The sequence below is a fragment of the Poecile atricapillus genome, chromosome 3 (genome assembly GCF_030490865.1).
Source record: "Poecile atricapillus isolate bPoeAtr1 chromosome 3, bPoeAtr1.hap1, whole genome shotgun sequence".
NCBI lineage: Eukaryota > Metazoa > Chordata > Aves > Passeriformes > Paridae > Poecile > Poecile atricapillus.
This window is the reverse complement of record NC_081251.1, coordinates 56,603,643-56,616,906: the sequence shown is the minus strand read 5'-3', so window position 1 is coordinate 56,616,906 and position 13,264 is coordinate 56,603,643. Positions and strand designations below refer to the sequence as shown.

At 46.8% G+C, this 13,264-nt stretch overlaps 1 protein-coding gene across 1 annotated transcript; it reads right to left on the bottom strand.

Moving 5' to 3' along the window:
• Window positions 1–6,043: 6,043 nt before the first annotated feature.
• TCF21 (transcription factor 21) lies at window positions 6,044–12,917 on the bottom strand. The gene is made up of 2 exons (XM_058836619.1): window positions 11,657–12,917; window positions 6,044–10,075 (listed from the first exon to the last, which is right to left on the bottom strand). Exons 1-2 carry the CDS (start codon window positions 12,104–12,106, stop codon window positions 9,986–9,988), a joined length of 540 nt encoding a protein of 179 aa, XP_058692602.1. The 5' UTR covers window positions 12,107–12,917; the 3' UTR covers window positions 6,044–9,985.
• Between the last annotated feature and the right edge of the window lie 347 nt (window positions 12,918–13,264).

Below are 13,264 nucleotides of genomic sequence, written 5' to 3'. Positions count from 1 at the left end.
TGAGTTCTGTGAGGATCTCGGTACATTTTTTTGTGTTTCTAAAGTTAAAACGACTAAAGTAAGACTGCCGCTTTGCACTCTTTCAATGTGCAGATTGTTTCATCCTTGCAAAGTGAGCGCACGGTGCACACTTAGTGGGCAGACAGAATGGGACGTGGACACAATGGAGGTGCCTGGGTAGCACTGGTTCTCTCTGTCCAGGACGATCCTCTAAATCTGACACTGTCCCACCTGTGCTGTCTGTAGGGAGTAGAGCCTGTGATGAACTACTTTTCATCTACACTTATATTTTCTCTTGGAAAAGCTATTGTGCTTCACATTGGAGCCCAGGAATGTGCCTGCAATGTGATCCATTATAAAGACTCACCACCCAGACTGACGAATGAAACAGATGTCGACTTCAGATTTATAAAGAATATTGGTCTTTATACGAAAATTATATAAATGTATATTTATATGGGTGTTCTGCAGAGTATTCATTGAATCGACAATTTTCTGAAACCGAGGTTCTGTGATTATGTACTTTGCTTATGTGACGGGGTAGCAAAATAGCTTTAATGAGGATAGAAGGAACAGTATGAAATTTAAATTTTAAATTCTTCAGAGTTGGCGTGTTTTCTTCTGCCAGATTCAGTTTAATCCTTGAAATACATGGCTAGGTTCGCTTGTCAAAAATAAGTATTTCAAGTTCTCACTTCAAATCAGCTGCGAGTACGTGGTTTCTCTTTCCTCTTCCCAGGCTGGCTGCACAGCGGCATGGGGCAGCGCTGCCACCCTGTGGCTTTCTACAGACACGGATCCACGCCGATCCACCGCCTTCGAGTGAGTAGGGGCAAGCAAGGCAAGGTTTTGGAAGGCAGGATTCTGAATTTACCATAGTTCAGTAACTCTGCACGGTATCTCCAGCATTTTTACAGAGTGCCTTGAGACTGGTTTTGTTCTTTATGTGTTTCAGGCTCTGAGGCATTACAATTACACAGCCAAAGTGGGATAGAGTGCTGTGATGTCTTCGCTCTGACAGTTTTTTCAGGTCACAACAGATGCTGATTTATTTTTTTCTGAATAGCTGATCACATCGGCAAATTATGAAGAAAATCTTTATAAACCCTGATTTTTCTTGAATTTTGACTAAGCTTATATTTATTTCAGCATAACATTAAAAGTCTACAGATATTAAAAACAAAATGTCTGCAAGCACACACTATCACTGTCTCCACTTGCTTGCTGTTTTCAGGATATAACTTTTTCTAGCACATATTCCTCAGAATAGTGCAGTCGCTCCTGGATGTTAAGAAAATTATTTTTGCTGATGAAGAGATGAACCCTTATCATTTAAAAGTTTTGACTGCTTTGTCAGCCTGAGCTCTTCCTGTTTAGACTACGATGTGTTCTGAAGATCTCCTCTTTAGATACATATTTGGAAAATGTGCAAATGTAAGCAAGTAGCTATGATCACATTAATGTGGAATGCAAATAAGGTGATTTGGCACCTACCTAATTTGACTTGTAAGTTTATCAGTTGTGCTGCAATTTTATTACATACCTATATATTTTACAAAACTGGTTATCCTTTCCTTCCCTTCTCCACTTCTCAGTCTCCATTCTTCCATGCAACTCTAACTTGTCTCCATGGCTTCCTCCACTAGTATGACTGAGATGCCAGGAATCTGGATCTTCATGAGTTTCTAAATTACCAGATGCTGTATGACATCAGGCAGAGCAAGCACAGAGGCCATTTCTGACACTGTCACTTCCTTACTACATCATTTCATTCTCCTATGCCTTTATTTTGCAATCCCTTGTTTGGGAAGTAAAAAGGAGATGGAGATGTGGGGCGGGTGCTTTCTGTGCTTGGACATTCTGTAGCATGGAACTGTGGGCTGCTTGGGACTACCAGTAAGTGTGCAGTAAAAACAAGGTAACTGAACTTCAGGACGCTGCACATGTTTTTTGTTCAGTAATTACAGAAGTGAGACTGAATGAAGATGCAATTTCATTATGTTGTTTTTAAGTTGTAGCTGCAGGTTTCTGTAAAAGGAAATCGCTCATCAGACTGAAGCAAATGCTTGGTTATCTGGATTTTTCTATTTTTACAGGATTAAATTTCAATCAGATAAGATCCTGTGCAAGGTAGACTATGGGAAAGTGTAGCAGGGAGAGAAGAAATCTTGATGGCCTCCTGAGGCAGCCCACAATGAAGGCTAGCTGGAGAGTTTTACGCAGCTGTGTTGTAAATATTGTGGTGTCTGAGTGGAAGACTGCATTAAAGTATTCATATTTGAAGAGGAAGTATGCAGTAGCAACCAGTGTTGTGGATGTTCCATGGAAATGACCAAGTGCGAAATGGTCATCAGCTGCAAACATGATGCTGCAGGTTAATTATGAGACATCTCCCAGGCTGGCAGCCATGAGGGAATGAACAAGAAGTCAGACAGGGAGGGAATCCTTTGCTCCAGGGCTTAGTTTATCAGGTGAAACAGTAAACTCAGCTGTGCTTTCTCACACCTCTCTGATGATGTACGATATGATAACTCATGCCGGCGCTGTTGAACAATTTCCTCCCTGCTGTAAGTGGCACTTATACCATCTCCACAATATTTAAACCTTGTTTAATTTTATAATAGGTATTATTTTATATGTTTGTTTATAGAAAAGATAAATATAGTTACTACATGGCATGTAAATATTTATGTCACATTTTTATATAGTGTATATATATATTGCATAGTGTGTATATCTGTATATTGCATAATATATATTGCTAGGTGTACTATTTAATATAAAATAAGCATATTAAGAAAATGGCAGTGAAGTATCTCAACATAAAAGTCAAACTATCAGAATGAGACTTCTGTTTAGTAACCTTCACAATAATTCTATACATATCTGTAGTTTCAGCCTCTATGACTGAATGGTATTTACAGATTATGCATGCTTACTTCTGTTGGCAGTAAGAGAAGCATGGTGAAAGTAGAATTAGAAGACTGAGTGTGAGGGAAATGAGGAAGAAAAATTTGTGGGAAGATAGTAATGTTGGTTCCTCAGCAGCTTCCCTGCAGTGCTGAATCTGTAGCCAAACTGAGGGCGCTGGCCTCTGCTCCTCCCTGTCCAGCTTGCTTCCTATGCCAGCAGAACGACGTTGAAGCATGTACAGACAGCACCTACTGGCTGTCTGAATTCTTCCCATGGATTTAAGGAATATCTCAATTCCAGATCTTGGGATGAGGTTAACTTGATGCTAATTGGCAATGGTGAGAAAGAGATATTGTGAGGGCATATGTCAAATGCTAGTGTCTGGCAACTCACAACTCAGGTAGAAAAGGTACTGCAGAATTAGGTAACAAATGAACAGAGGTTTTCATTCAGGTCATAATTTGGGGTATAATATTGCTTATATTTCATGTTATGTTTGTTCTTTAACTTAGCCTCTTGCTCCTGGTGACCTTTAGTCTTTATATATATTAGTTATGAGATACAAATAGCAAAGGGGAACTAAGAATTTTTGGCCCATAAAAGAAGAAAGCAGTTTGATCTAGAAAAAAGTGAGAAGAGCATGAGACTAAGGTGAGAAAAAGGCATCAAGTATCTCAATTGCTGTAGCTGCTAAGGCTGCAGTGACACTGATAAATAAAATAAGGCTGAGGCTTATCTTTCTTCGTGCTTTGGTTTTAGCAGGATCCTTGCTATGCCTTTGGCCTGTCTGACTTTTTCCCAGAAAGTATCTAAGCATGGTTTTGGAGTAGTATAGGGGGCTGCTCTTAACCTTTGGTGAATAGACTGAAATTCATGTCTGTGTGGATGTGTCCCCAGCCACAGCACTGACTGTTGGAGGCAGAGCATGTTCCATAGCGTGGTTTGTCTGTTCTAGTAAGTGTAGCTGTAGATATAGATATTCAGCCTGAGAGGATCACTCCCCAGAATTTACTGATTTCTGATTCCTATCTTTGTACTGAGTTCAAAGAGTAAACATCCCTGGTGATTTCAGCGTGCCTAGGAGAACAGCCCACATGTTTGTGCACCAGAAAAGCTGGTGCCTATTCCAAACTTACGTGTGAACCTTCAGCCAGTCATTTGTCATCTCTTTTTCTTCCCATCTGTATAATGATAGTGGCCTCCTGTAGAAAAACATTTGGTCATGAGGGGACAGCCAAATGCTGCAAGATGACTCCTGTCTTCTGTGTACTTTGTGTATTGAATCTTAGATGCCAAGAGTGTAAAAGAAAAGAAAAAGACATGTTATCAACGAGGAAGAGCTGTTCCCATTCTGGTCACCTCAGCCATCAAAAAGCATCACAGGAAACAGGATGCTGCAGCGAGAGCACTGAGAGTCAGTGTGCTGACACTTCGACTGCATGTCCCTCATGATGGTCTTTTGCCTCTTCCCTGACAGGGGAGGGAAGTGCCGCTGCAGCAGCCTGGGAAACCATCCAGGGACAGTTATATGTGTGAGCACATCCCTGGGAACGGTCTTTGCTTGTGCCCACTCCTCCTCCCCTGCTGCTGCCGTGCAGGCTTTCACAGATGTTCCTCCCAGGAAAAGGCAGCTGCAACTCTCAACCTCCTTGTTTCCATCTCCGCGGTGGTCTGGCTCCACCCATCTGTGATGGAGCTGCTGATAGTTCCTCCCTTCCTGAACCCATCCTGCCACAAGGACTGAGCTGTGATAATCAGAGGAAGATTAATTATTCTATAACTTTTTCTCCCTTTCTTCATGTCTCCTGGTTGTGTAGCTAAACCCTTGCTTTCTTTCCCTAGTGTTTCTGAGCCTTGTTTCTGAAACAACTTGTAAACAACCAAGAGAAAACCCAAGGCTGTAGATAATCCATATTTACAGTTGGAGATGGTCTAATAGTTTACACAACAGCCTGAAGTCTAAATAAGGATTGGGGTTTTTAATTTGCTCATGGAGAAGGACCTCTTAAAATTTGAAGTGAAGGAAGGATTTATACTGGTTTTTATTTTCTTGCTTTTGTTATGATCTTTTTTTCCTTGCAAGGAGGTTTTCAGGATGGTGTAACTGAGTGCACGCATGCGCACTGGCTTGAAAACGCGTTTCATCTGTTTACAAGTTTCAGTTTAAGGGCAAAACCCTAAGGCAAGAAAATGCGTCATCTCTGGACTGTTGTGACCCTAGGGTATGTCCCTGCCGAATTTGGGAAATGGGATGACTTGCATGCCTGGGCCTACTCAAAGTCAGTTTTGTACTCAGAGACACCAGTGTCTGAAGTGAAACCAGTTACTTGCAGAACTTTGCTGGTTTTGCAGTCTGCTGGCAACAGTCCTCTCAAAGGCAACACATGCCTTTACCCCATCCTTCCTGGAGCATAACTTTTAGGTCAGACCTATGTCATCTCAGAATTGCAGAAATTCCTCAAGCCATGACACATCAGTAGTTTTGCAGCACTAGTGACAAAAAAGTGCCATTATTACTGGTTGTGCCACTTCCCAGCCATGAACTATTTCTGGGCTGAAGAGCATGAAGCAAACTGTGGCTGAATAGTGGGCACAAGATGGTATTTACCCTGTGGGCCTGCATTTGATAGCACAGCCTTAATATGGGAATAGTCAATGCTACATGGGCCAGCAATGAACACAAGTAATTTGAATCTGACTGTTGGGAAAAATTCTGTATGGAGGATTTTCCAGGTGTGTATATACATGGCAATTACAGGATGCTTGGTTGTTTGCTGCTAAAAATTTCAATTTCACTGAAACTGAAATTTGTGTCAATGTAATTGAAATTTCTTTTGTAATCCTGTCCCTTTGGGAGACTGTGAGTGCTAATCTGCATTCAGACATCCAGACAAAAATTTAAATACCCGGCAATTTTATCAGATTATACCCTCCACTTGTACACTAGATATGTGTAAGGTTTTTTTCTCTTTTAGAAAGTTTGTAACCTGCAATTAGGTAATGTATTTTGCATATTTAAATTTTTTTTACTACAAATTATAATGAGAGGAAATTATAACAGAGTTTTGGCAAAAATTGCCTTTTGAAAAATATATGTGATTTGTTAAAAGGAAACAAGTTTTTTTTTTCAGGCAGACACAACTGAGGGGTTACAAATACAAATACATCAAGCAAAACTGTGCTTGTGATCTTATCATTATGTCCAGGATTCTAAACAGCTTCCCTACAGAAGAAACCCCACAGATTTTCTGTGTCTTTTATTTTCTCAGGTGAGCTGGGAATTTTGACCTCAGAGGCACTTCAAAGAATAAGCTATCTTGCACATGTTCTCCTTATGCACCTTGAAGTTTGAGGGCACGACCAACACTGTTGCCTCGCTGCCCCAGTCAGCGCCCAGAACAGCGTGGCATTTTGCAGGTGTCTGCAAAGTGGGTTTCTTGCTATGCCAATGCTCCAGGCTGGCAGATTTCCATCCCAGTGAGAGGATAAGATAAGCCTAAAAGGTATTTTGTGTAAGACCTTACAGACTGCGAAAACTTCTGTGAAGGAGCACAATGTCAGCAGCAAACCCAGGAGCCTAAGCACTGAGTCAGCGCTGCAAATAAAGGATTTGCTAGTCTCTAGCTGAATTGGAAAGTGGTCATGAAGTAGCTGTGTTGAAACTAGTTTCTTTACAAAGAAACAAAGAAACAAAAAAAAATAGTAGTATCAAAATCAAATGGAACTAAACTACTTTTATAGAGTTCTTATCTTAAAACATGTAGGTCCATAAGCAAGTTTTCTATGAACTTGTATCCTGTGACTGAAGCAGCATTTGGAGTTTCATCTACAGCTGACACACTGCTCTATATGCTCTCGTATCCAATAAAGGCTGAACTCATGTTGAAACCCTTCAGTTGCAAAATTTATAGACTTTTTCTTTACTCAGCTGCCTGTTTTCACACACGCACACAAAAATATTAAAAATTATAGTAACTTACTTATCTTTGAGACCTCTGTCAAATCTAGCTGAAATCAGGCAATGAGTTCAAACATTACTAGGAGGGAATGTATACAGACACTCACACAGCTGCATCTACATCCATGTAGATACAGAAAGATAAACCAAGTCAACTTTTTTTACACATGAAAAAGGGGTATAAGTATATTTTGGTAAATATTAAAATGCATCACTTTGTACAGAAAAGCAAGAAAGCAAACAAAATATTTTCTTTAAAGTCATTGACATCAATATTTAAACCTGTTCCCTCTTTTCCTTAGCACATTTGCGAGTTCCTTTCAAAAGTATAAATTGCTTCAGTCAGACTAAACATACATTTTCTATTTGCAAATATTTTGTGGTAAAATTGCACTCAGCAGCAGGGTAGAATAATTTCATTCATTGTTCTCCTGAAGTGCGTAGTAGAACTCTTAATTCATCTAAGAAACTTGGGCTGTTGAAGCCAGCTGCCAGCACTGTGCCATTACTGTCTGGTCTGTGCCCTTAACACAAGACGTCAGTGGACCAGGAGTTCCCAGCCACATAAATGCCTCTGGAAAATATGTTCATTGTCTTCAAAATTGAGATAAAACCACTAATAGTTTTACAATCAGTGTGAAGTAATTATTTACCTTTCTGTGTACTGCTGGTTGCTTTTGTTTATTTCTTGTTGCTTTTTGTTTCTTTGTTGCTGAACTGTTGCTCAGAGGCAAAGACTGAGGAAGGTGCAGAATGCTCGAGGAATAGTTTAGTCCCCAAGAGACTTGCAACGTAGACTGCTAGATAAAGCAAACAGCAGTACAAGAAGCAATGGTGTCTACGGCCGGTGTGTTCACAGTAAGCATCTTCAACTGTTCCAGCAGCTTTTGGCACATGGTTATAGTTGTGTTCCTCACATTTCACAAGGTACCATTGTATTCCTCCCTTCCCTTTCTTCAATGTTGTATTTCAGGTGACGAATGAACACTGCATATGGTTAATTAGGTGGGAGGATGCAGAGTGCAGTTAGCAAGAATTGTAAGACCGGGTGGCAAAGAAGCATGTGTTAGAATATTCTAATAGAATTTAACTCAAATTTATGCATATCTCAGATGCGTATCAATTTCTGCTTTCTAGAAGGAAATCAACATCTTGCTGTCTTGACCAGTCATTATTGTCTTGACCAGATGTTATTTAGTATGGATTTAAGTTGAGATTTTGAGTGCTTAAATCCAATGGCTAGTTTCAATTCAGTGAGTAAATTTAGAGATTAAAATGTGCATTTGCTGTATCAGTCACCTGCACTCAGCTTAAGGCCGGGGGCCTCTATTCTGTCTCCCTTTACGGACCAGCAATTCCCACTGAATACCCCGTGCCAAAGAAATCAGCAAATCAGCCTGTTCAGCTGTGGTTACCAGAGCCGCTCGTCTCTTCAGCAAAAGCTGCGGCTGCTCAGGGTCTGTGTGTGGCCGCAAAGTCAAGCCCCTGCGTATAAGTGCGTGTCTCACCTGGTGCAGTCCTGTCCACAACAGTGAAATTGCACATGGTTAGGCCAGGCACAGATGTCTGCTCTTAATTGTGTGGCATGGAGATAAAGCTGAGCAAAAGTGAAATTAAACAGCTCTCCACTTCACAACCATTAGGATGATACAGCAGGTCCTGGCCCTTTTCATAATGAGGGCCGAGATGTTTGCACAGCTCTCAGTTCACAGCGAGCTGCTTTAATTAAACCTAACCTAGCCCACGCATGAACCCGACCGGTGAATTTGGGTCACCTGGAGGACGCGCCACCTCGTCCAGTTATCTCGGGGGAAAGTGAGGGATGAGAATTAACACAATCCAGGCTGCACGGATGCCCGGAGCAGTTCAACACCGGCCTGTGAGGGATACCCGGGGGAGGGAGCTCCCGGGAGGGTCGGTGGCCCCCGCGCTGCCTCTGACCGCGCCCCGGGCCCTGCCGCCGGTCCCAGTAACTAACGGGGACGGAGGGCTTGGTCCGGAGGACGGCCCTGCAGCCCCTGCTGCCCCTCTCCTGCTTTCGGCAAGAAAGTACCCAGGTATCAAACGGAACCGAGGGACGGTATTGAAAGAGCAAGTGAGGCGGAAATTTAAAGCCCCTCTGCTAATAATAACAGTATAAATAACCGAAGACATCTTGTAAACAGTGCGGTCATAACCCTGAAACATTAAACAGCGCGGTGGGATCTGGCGCATCAGCTGCCGGTGGCCGCTGCCGGTGCAGGGGGAGCGCCCCGCACTCCTGTTTATCTCAGCCTCATCTCCCACGGACTCGCTGATCGATAGAGAGGAGATGTTTAAGTTAAAAATTCCCGGCGCTGAGGACCGACTGTACTTCATCAATAGATCACTGCTCCTGTCCCCGCGGAGCAGAGCGGCGGGGGCGGCTCCCGCAGCGCCCGGGCGCCGGGCTGCGGAGCCGGGCCGGGCTCCCGCGGCGAGCTGCGGACCCAGCCACCCCCTCCCCCAGGGGTTTGCTCCAGGTCTTTAGCTCCGGGAAAGCAGACCTCCTGTGGCCCGGGGCGAAGAGGAGGAATCCCCGCAGCACGGCCGCTTCGTGGGGCGGCGGAGCCGGCGGAGGCTCAGTCCTTCCCCCGCCGAGCCCGAGTCTCAAACGAACACTTAACACCGCTCCGTGCTCAGTAGAAAGGAAGGTTTATTCACAGAAATAGAGCAGAATCTGCTTGAAGAAAATATATCTATATATCTTTAGGGTGAATTACTTCATAGAGATGACTGTCAAAGTCAGTTTTTCTAGGCATCTACATATTTCACAGGTCTCAGACAAAAGATACACGCAGGGTAGGTTTTGTTTGATCTCTGCCTTTTTTCTAGTAGCTCTTGAACCAGCAAGGCTGTGGTTGCAGGACACTCGACTGTACACGCATTTAATAAAGTTAAATAGAGTCAGGATCTCTCGGGGTGGATGGAGTCTTTGCTAGGGCACATTTGTTCTCCTCTGCGCCGGCAGAGCGGCTCTCCCCGTGGCTCTGCCCGGGGCCCGGGGCAGCGGCGGGGCCGCGGTGGGTCCCTGCCCGCCCCGCCGCCCGCTGCACGGCCGCGCCGGGAAGGACGCTGCTGGCCCGGCCGCGGGGCTCAGGATGCCGTCGGGCCGCACAAGCGGTTTGTGTTCACCACTTCTTTCAGGTCACTCTCGGGTTTGCCGGCTACCATAAAAGGCCAAGTCTGTAGCCAGGAAAAGACACGAGTGGGAAGGGGGTTACACATGGAGAAATGCACATTTGCAACGCTCATATTGCCAGCGGCTCCGGCTCGGGAGCGTCCGGGGGGACCGAGTCCGGCATTCCCCACCTGAGTCCACTTCGGGCAGCGCCCAGCGGGGCTCAGGCCTGGGCAGCTGCCGCTGGCTTCGGCAAGGACCTCTTTTGCCTTTCGCCGGCGGCTGATGCCGCTTCGCCTCACAGCCCCGGCGGTCCCCACCGGGCGTCCTCGGGGCGGCGAAGCCCGTCTGATCCGCGGCAGAAGGGAGCGAGAAAGGAGCCACCTGGCTCCGGCACAATTCGCATCCCCCCGGCATAATCGCCGCGGTCACCCCGCCGTGGCCGCGCCTCCCCCCGCGTCTGGTCGTGACCGGCGTGGGGACTCCGGTCAGCGGGAGCCGCCTCACACCTCGCCGCGCTACCCCGGGCGCAAGAGCTGCTCGGAGCCCCCGCAGCCCCCGGCCGCTCTCCCTGGCCTCCCGCGGCTCGGGGAGAATGTTTTGGTGTGCCTCTGTGCAGAAGAGGAGGGAGGTTATATCTATTTTGGGCGCTGGTTTGGTTTACTTATTTTTTTCCTATGTTGGTGCGCTGAGGATTTTGTTTTTAATCAAAAATTATCTCCCAGGCCCTTAGCAGCTGACACAGCGGGTAACGTATTTGCCCCCAGAGTCCAGAACTCAAAAGGCAGAGCCTGACCTCAGTGAAACATCCCCAGCTCCCCTCTGTGATCCATTTATGAGTCAGGGTCTGCACGTGTGGGCAGTGTAAAGGCTGTATGTCTAAAAAGAGCCCAGGCAGATCTTTCTTATCCCCCGTTTACATCATTTGTACATATTTTTAGAGCTGGAAACTGGATATTTCTGGCGGCCGGGTACAGTCGGGAGATCCAGGGCTGCTCAGTAAAACTTTATGTGGTGGGAGCAGCAGGAGGGATGCCACACAGCCCAGGGAGAGGTATTGTGGAGTGTGCCTGGGGCAGACACCTCTGGGGAGTCTGCACTGGTATTTATTTCTCCTGTGCCAGTTTACAGGGATAGGAGAAATGTCCTGGACTTAGCGGCTGAGCACGAGTCCTGTCTTTAAAAAGCTAGTGGTTGGGGACAGTATTGTGTAAGGAAACGTTAGGGTAGAGACACAGGATAAGAATAAATCCTGGGTCCTTCCTCAAACACACCCTCTTCTACCCAAATTCCTATACCTGCCCACTTGCAGGTAGAAAGCTGCCACCAACCCACTGTGGTTTCTGGGGCAGTAAAGTGTAAAGCCTGCCCCGGCTTAGTTGTGGCCAGCGTGGCTGCCTGTCTCCTGGAAGGGATTGCCAGGAGCAGCAGAGGGGGCCTAGGAGGCTTGGCGCTCAGGGCACAGGGCAGCAGGGTAGCTGGGAGCCTGTCCCCTTGTACTGTACCACTTCCCACCCCACTGGCACCAGGTTCTCTGTGAGAAGCACAGCAAAGTTTTGTCCCCGCACATGCCCCACACCAGCTCCTCACCCCCCTCTCCCCATGCACAGGCACGGAGCGCCTGTCCCCGGCAGACTCCGACTTACCAAGTTGACTGGGTGGATGTAGCCGTTCTCATACTTGTCATTGGCCAGGATCTGCCTCAGGTGAGCAATGTAGCTGGAGGCCAACCTCAAGGTGTCCAGTTTGGAAAGTTTGGTGTCTGGGGGCACCCAGGGTAGGGTGGTCTTAAGCCTGGAGAAGGCTTTGCTAAGGACCCTCATCCTCGCCCTCTCCCTGGCGTTGGCAGCATTTCTCTGTACCTGCTTTCCCTCCTGGCTCACTCCATTTAAAGGGCTCTTCTTGGGGGGAGCTTTTTTCCTCTTGCCCGAGGCCCCTCTCCCCTTCTGAGGGGAGCCATTCTCGCCATTGGATCCCTCCTCGTTGCTCTCGGTGGACGCCCCAAACTCTTTGTTAGTATCCATTTTCAGGCCATCGCACTCCAGCATCTCCACCTCCTGCAGATCTTCCACATCACTGAGGGACCCAGTGGACATGGTCTGGATGATGCCAAACGAGCAGCAGGAAAGGGGGGAGGGGGGAAGAAGGGCAGCTCCTCAAATCTATTTCAAGGCGACGTAGGAGAGAAGGGGTGCCAGTATTTTCCTCCCCTTCCCTCCCCGCCCAGGACCTAAGGCACAATACCAGTCCAGAGAGGATCCCCGCCCTCCCGCCCCCCAACCTCGCTTTGCCTGTGTTTGAGGGAGGGAGTGAGATTGTGTGAGAGAGGGAGAGAGAGAGGGAAAGAGAAAGCCGAGGAATTTAGTGAGGACACTAGTAATTTATCTGGGGGATAAGAGAGGCGGATCCAGCCCAGGGGAGGGGCCCTTCCCGCTGAGCACACCACATCCCCAATCACAGACCTTTGCACAGGACAGGGAATGAGGTATCCCAGCAAGCCTTTGCCGAGAACACGGAACTGGGATTCAAATCTTCACAACTGGAGTAAAGCAACTCACTTACTCTCTCTCCCCCTGCTCTGTCTTTCTATCCTCCCGCTTCCTCCTCCTCCTTCTCCTTCTCCTCCTTCTCTTCTCCTTCCCCACTTCCCTTTACAGCCCAGGGTTACTCTCCCCCTCTCTGCCTTCTAGATGACCCAGGCAGCTGGTGTCATGATTCTTGATGAAAGCCAAAATGGGTCATGAGCAGAGAGAGCAGCAGATCCACCAGCCAAGCCTTCCAGGGAGCTTTGTAATGCGTGCCGTCGAAACGCTGTCCTGTAACCTAATCTGGGGGAGATTTGTGGATGATTATATTTGCGAACGCATCCTGTCCAGCTAGTAGCATATTCCAGGAAGGGAGTGCTCCGCTGCCTGGCCAGCAGCGTGGACCTTGCCGTCACAGCCCAGGGGCTGGAGGCAGGAGGATCTGACTTCTTCCAGCCTTCCGGGGTGACGTCCGACAAGTCCCGGTCACTCTCGGTCTTTGAGTCCTCCCAGCTGTGAATGCTGCCGAGGCTTCCTGGTCCACAGGTGGGCCAAGATCCCAGCAATCCGTGAGCCCCACTGAGCCGAGGGAGAGTGTCGTTCTGCTGGGGAGGGTCTGTGTGGCTGTGGATGGGGTGGCAAGGGTGTGCATGAAACGAAGGAAACGGGAGGGGTTATTGGGTGCTAGAGTTCCCACAGAAAAGAAACCTTTACTTGGTGTGCAGAGCA

Excerpts from the sequence above, each read along its gene's own strand:
- TCF21 (XM_058836619.1), bottom strand. The coding sequence starts at position 12,106 with ATGTCCACTGGGTCCCTCAGTGATGTGGAAGATCTGCAGGAGGTGGAG. Across the intron at positions 10,076-11,656 it reads ACATCCACCCAGTCAACTTG|ACTTGGCCTTTTATGGTAGC; the intron begins GTAAGTCGGAGT and ends TCCTGGCTACAG.